The sequence below is a fragment of the Uranotaenia lowii genome, chromosome 1 (assembly GCF_029784155.1).
Source record: "Uranotaenia lowii strain MFRU-FL chromosome 1, ASM2978415v1, whole genome shotgun sequence".
In the NCBI taxonomy this organism is placed as follows: Eukaryota; Metazoa; Arthropoda; class Insecta; order Diptera; family Culicidae; genus Uranotaenia; species Uranotaenia lowii.
In genome coordinates, this window is record NC_073691.1 from 151128624 (window position 1) to 151134787 (window position 6164).

Consider the following 6164-nt stretch of genomic DNA (forward strand, 5'->3'; position numbering starts at 1 on the left):
TGTTTTTCTGAATAGAGTTTTGTTAGATCATCGCTCCAATAGTATTTGGCTGAATGATCGCTTGTTTTTTTATTATTTGTCAGTATCACTTTAGCTTTTCCTGCTAGTTCTTGAAGATCTTCAAACTCCCAGTGTTCTATTTTTGCAATTTCCTCTCCTATTGATTTTCTGTCATAATACGTTTTAAGTTTTTTTTTCCACTGAAGTTGGGCAGTTATTTTAACAAATAGATGACCACTTCCACCAAAGGATTTTTGTTGCGTTGACCATTTGATTGTGTTATATAAATTCGCAGAACAAAATGTTAGATCGATAGCACTAAAACGTTGATTATTAACACCAGGGATAAAAGTTTTTTCTCCATTATTAAGTAATAGTAGATTAGAATCAACTATAGCTTCATGTATAATTCTTCCTTTACCTTGAGTTGTTTCACAGCCCCATATTTCGTGGTGGCTGTTGAAATCCCCTCCTATAATCACTTTATTATAATTGTTTAATTCTTGTAATAAAGTTTCCATAGCGGTTTTCAATTCATCTATGTGAATACGAGGATTAACATACACAACAACTAGCACAATATCCAACTTGGTCATCTTAATACCTAATGTTTCAAATTTCTCAGTAGTCGTCAGATTTAGTTTAAAAAATGGGAATTGATCACAGATATAAATAGCCACTCCTCCATGAGAATCTTCTCGTGGAGAGAGTATGCTATGGTAGCCTCTTATGGTGTAACGATTTGAAGTGCTTTGATTCGGGTTCACCCAGATCTCCGATAATAAAGCTGCTTCATATTTGTTTGTGTTAAGCTCGTGTATTAATTCGTTCTTGTTTTTATAAAGACTTTGTATGTTTGTTTGAAGAATTTCAAATTTGGTCTCCATACTTGATTTTGTGTTATGGACCACCTTCTTGGTGGTCAGCAATGTTTTTCAGCTCCCCGGGGCAGCCGGTCGACACACATGGTCGTTTTGAGGTTGATTGTCCCAAAACTGGAATGTCTTGGTGGCATAATATCACGAACTCTACCAGCGGTAAATAGGACAATATCATCTGGACCTCAGGACGGATCAGGAGGGCCTCTCGAAAATCAGGACAAATCCTGAAAAAATAGGACACCTGACACCCCTGGTGCTTATTAAACACGGAAAATAAAAAAAAGGTAAAATTTACCGAGAAGTGAGGTGATTTTTTTTCCACCCAGCTTTCTCTTTTTTACCTTTTTTTGCATTCACCTAGCAAAATAGTAGGGGAGAGTAGGGTATCGTGGGCCATGGGGAAACGTGGGCCACTTTTAATATCTCAGATGTTTGTTGAGATAAAAATCTCAAACCAACTGTCATCGTCGTCGCTTTGCGTGAGCATATATTCCTATATGTTGTTGACTGAAATACGCATCATATGCTTCTTTTATTTATCAAGCTAAAATAAGTTAGAATAATTTACTTACTTAATTAAAAAAACACCAGCTAATTTGATAGATGGGGAACCTAAAGTGTATAACAAAAATATGCTCATACGCTTATGATCGTCATGATCTTTCACGTGGAAAAGGAATTTTTGATGAAACATCAATAAGTCACACAAACGAAACCAATTTGCAAATCATAGCTTGTGGGGAATCGTGGGCCACACATCTTGAATCACCTATATTTTTATGATTTTTTACACATTTTTCAGAACTTAAAATACGTTTTTCCTATCTGTAAAGTTTTCTTATGCCAAATGAAGAGTTATGAAAAATATTTTGTCCATCCTATATGAGAAATTTTGCCAAAACGTTCGCGAACCAGGTTTTGGAATCTATACGATCATAAACAGCTCTCTTTTGTATTTCATCATCTGAAATTGCTTTAAAATAACGAAATGAATTAGGAAATCACAGTTTTAGGTCAACTCATAAACTTTGCATGTTATTTGGTCAATTTGGATTTGGTGGCCCACGATTCCCCACCATTTTTCAAAATCCAAAAAATATTGCTTTTTTTTTCAAACAGTCAGAATTTGGGGAAAACAAAACCTTATGATACCTTGAAAATGTAGAAACCCATACCATTTTTTATTTTTATTTTATCTTTTATAATAAAGAAATTAAGGAACAACGAAAAAAGTGGCCCATGAATCCCCACTCTCCCATAAATAATACCGTTTTCTCATTTACTAATTTAAAAGGTAAATGCTAGTTGGTTTGGTTGGTTTCTGCATAAAAATAAAACAAAAACCAAATTTATTTAAAAAATTGATATTTATTTTAGATAAATAGACTTTATGGTTGAGGCAAGTCCTTGCTTAGCCAGGCTCGAGGTAATTCGACTTCGTGTTCTTCCGAGCCACCATGGCCACTTCTCCGTTCTACTAAACCGGTAAGGTCCGGCTTTTCCGGAATGATATCTGGAGGATGACGTGGAATACCCATCGAAGCTCTGTGGGTCAATCTACAACAAAATCAAAGTATCATGACGAGAACCAGCACAACTAAATGATATCTAAGAAAACACTTGCCATTCTATTCCGATTTTGACATATTGGGCACGAAGCAAAACTTGTTCTTGACTGACAAAATAACTTAACCTAAATAAACGGGTTCGGCAAATAGTTACTTTTTTCTAGATGAATTGTACCGTTTTGTTTAGCTCAATCCAGGTCAAACTAACCTCGGTACGAGGTAAGTTTAACCGTTTTTGGATTTACCTTTTTTTCTAGGTGATTTGTACTTTTTTATTCAGCTCAATTCAGGTTCATCTCGCTACGAGGTAAGATTTGCCTTTTTTGGATTCACCTTTTTCTCGGTGAATCGTACTTTTTTGTCTGCTAGATTCAGGTAAACTTTACCTCACTGTGAGGTGAGTTTCACCTCGAAAAGGTAGAAGTTACCTTTTCGGCTTCCACGAGCGTTCATCTGCTAGCTCGGTGAATTTTACTTTTTTTTTTATTATTTTCTGTGAAGTGTAACAATCGGTCGATTTGAAATCCATTGCATTAAACCTATACTCAAACGAGTAGGTTGGAAAGTGGGTTATATTTCCTATGGGGTCGATGAAAAAACAGAGTTGTCATTTTTCGTTCGATTTCGCCCTTCTGGTTTGCGCTTTGTTTTGTTTTCCCGCATCATCGCACATTTTGTTTTGATTACCGAGGCGAACTTTTGAAAACGCCTCAAAGGCGGCAAACACGTGCTGACGTGTTCTTCTGGTTGCATACATAAGCCATCGGCCACATTCACATATCGTTGGTGGGTAGAGATGCCTCGCCATATTTAATCGTATACAGCTATATCAGCCGCCGTTCAAGTAAAGCGGCTTATTCTTATTTACTTTTACACGCCTGCGTTTATAGTCGTATTCGTGTGAAACTTGCACTCGCTTCAGTTCAGAGTGAAATAAAGTCATGGAACGCTGACTAAAGTGCGCTGAATTTTATTGGTTTTTCATTCGATTTTTCAAGTTTAATTTTGTTGTTAATAGTTTATTCTGTTACTTTTTTGGAACACAATTTAACTGCTAACTGTTTGCATCGAGTGTAAGGTAATGTTGAACTACTGAACTGGTGGCATCAGCCAGCGAATGCAACAAGTCGATCACGAGAAAACGCCATTTTTCATACTTTCTCGCACCTTCGTGTCGTCATTAGAATTTTTAATCGCCCGATTGTCCGATTCATGCGAGACGTAAAATTTGGTGCGATCGGGGGCATTCTGTGTATGCAATCGAATTGGAAAATAATATCATTTTATTTGCCTACCGATAGGAGTTAAAGAAAGAGACTTTCAAGGATTGCTTTTATGTATGATCCTTGCTTAACAAGGGATTTGAGAAGAATTTATTTTGATCTCCCGTAACAATCAGGAGAGTCAATGTAAAAATTAACCAGATAAATTTTTTTTCGAGTTTGACGAAAACAATCGATTAATGGTTGTTTCATAATTTTCTTGGTTGGTCTCAAGAATTGAATGTCCCAAGAACTAACAATTTTGTCTGTCTAATTTATGCAGAATCCAATGCCTAATTTGTGAAAAAATATGATTGATGGTCTAGCCTGACCTGATGAAAAGGCATGTGCTAATAAGTTTTTCGTAATTAAATAAATTAAAAATAAGGTAAAAAAAAGTTAATCTAAAAGTGTTACCTTTCTATGCACAGGGAAACACAAAATGCCGAAAGTAACGTATGAGGAAAAATTCCGTATCGATGTCTCGAAGACGAATCTGGGTGAAGGCGGCGGCGATGATGGGAATGACGCAGAGGACGCCTTCGAGCTGTACCAGATCGATGAGAACACCCAGGACACGTACGGTATGAGCCTGATGGATGAACCGAATGCCGAACCAGATCTGGTTGAGACACCTGACGGGCGTATCGTGATCGAGATGAAACCCAGCACAACCTGTCGGATGTGCCAGAAGGAGTTTACGACGGTCAAGGTAGGATGTGCTATTTGGGAACACTGAGCTTTAACTTGAATTATCTTCTAAAGAGACTTGTCTTGAATGTTTTTTTAATCAGGACCCTCAGCAAATCGAAAATGTAGTTTTTCTGGGACATCCCTACTCAAAATCTCGAGTATGCGTACTTTTCCCTTTTTCGTCCTTATTCCTGCATGTCCTTCAATACGATTCACTAAGTAAGGTGTTAGATGCCGTGTAATATTGCGTACTTATTGAAATTATTCATTTACTACACCGACAACAAACTGAACCCGGATAGTCTTTTGAAATTGACTTTTTTTCCCCTTTTTTAGTCAGTAAAAGAACACCAACTTCGCTGTGAAGGTGGAGCAGATCAGTACCAGGACACGCTGTACAAGGAAAAAGTGGCTGCCATGGTCGGCCAACCGGGAGACGAATTCTTCAAATATTGCAATCCCAATCCGAAAAATCCTTGCTACTGCTGCGGAGAGGAAGAATCCACGGCCCACGTGGGCCACATCAAATGCAAAGTGTGCCCTAAATCCTTCAAGGCTTATGAATATTTGGAAAAGCACCTGAAAACCGTACACGCCGAAACGAAGGAATTTGCCTGTGAAAAGTGCAACGCCACATGTCGCACGAAGGAAATACTGGAAGAACATCTGCTAACACACAACGAGGGAAAACCATTCTCCTGTAATCAATGCGGTAAGGATTTTACCCGTAAGTATCACCTGGACCGGCACCGCAATCATTCGGCTTGTGGCGATGCTCCAAAGCAGATGCTACCGTGTGAGGTGTGCGGTAAGGAATTTACACGGGTGGACAATTTGAGAGAACATCTGCGCTTCCACATGGGCGAAGGTGAACGCAAGCGGGACTACATTTGCCCGTACTGTCCGAAATCATTCTACGGATCGTCTTTATTAAAGTAAGTCAAAATCAGCTGGATTTGCACTTTTCAATATATTCATAACTACCTAATCTATTTTCCGTCGCCAGCATTCATATCCGTACACATACCGGGGAGAGACCTTTTCCGTGTGATCTTTGCACCAAATCGTTCCCATCGACCGGAGCGCTGCGAAAACATCGTCGGAGCCACACTGGAGAAAGACCGTACCATTGCGATCATTGTTCCGCGACTTTTGCGGCCCGTGAAACGCTTAACCGGCATCGGAAGACGCACACCGGCGAGAAACCGCACAAATGCGACAAATGTGGTATGCGCTTCATCCAGGCTACGCAGCTGAGATCACACTTGTTCCAGCATACCGGTGAGGGTGGCTTTGCGTGTGACCGCTGTGATGCCAAGTTTAGCCGCAAATGCCGCCTGGATGAGCACATACGTTTCGACCACCTGAAGGAAGCACCGATGGAGTGTGACATTTGTCAAAAGCAGTTTATACGCCGGGAGGATTTGCACCGGCACGTGGCGCTGCATACCGATGAGAAGAGTAAGTCGAGAATTTTCAAATTACTTAGTTAGGATAAAGTGGTGTTGCAATTCATCAAACAAAAAATGGGTGTTTAGTTAATTTTGTGATGAATTTATAAGTATTTCACTATTAGAGCGGACCACTATTTATATCAATTACTAAAATACAGTAGACCCCCGCTTATCCGAGGTAGTCGGGGGAAGGGCCACCTCAGATAAGTGAATCATCGGATTACACGAAAAAACATTGACAACCCTATCCTTTTGCTCTGGTGTTGCCATCATTCAGGCGCACAGTTAGGAAATACATGGATCTTG

The 6164-nt window shown here is 39.3% G+C and overlaps 1 protein-coding gene across 1 annotated transcript; it reads left to right on the forward strand.

The window, feature by feature from the left end:
- Positions 1-3344: 3344 nt before the first annotated feature.
- Positions 3345-6131, forward strand: LOC129738615 (protein suppressor of hairy wing). Its single transcript, XM_055729849.1, has 4 exons — positions 3345-3527; positions 4143-4423; positions 4741-5339; positions 5411-6131. The coding sequence occupies exons 2-4, from the start codon at positions 4154-4156 to the stop codon at positions 5895-5897; spliced, it is 1356 nt and encodes a 451-aa protein (XP_055585824.1). The 5' UTR covers positions 3345-3527; positions 4143-4153; the 3' UTR covers positions 5898-6131.
- Positions 6132-6164: the final 33 nt, after the last annotated feature.

What these genes read in the sequence shown, in the direction of transcription:
- LOC129738615 (XM_055729849.1), top strand. Translation starts at nt 4,154, where the DNA reads ATGCCGAAAGTAACGTATGAGGAAAAATTCCGTATCGATGTCTCGAAG. An exon ending in AGGAGTTTACGACGGTCAAG is followed by an intron (nt 4,424 to 4,740) that starts GTAGGATGTGCT and finishes CCCCTTTTTTAG; the next exon opens with TCAGTAAAAGAACACCAACT. An exon ending in TACGGATCGTCTTTATTAAA is followed by an intron (nt 5,340 to 5,410) that starts GTAAGTCAAAAT and finishes TTCCGTCGCCAG; the next exon opens with CATTCATATCCGTACACATA.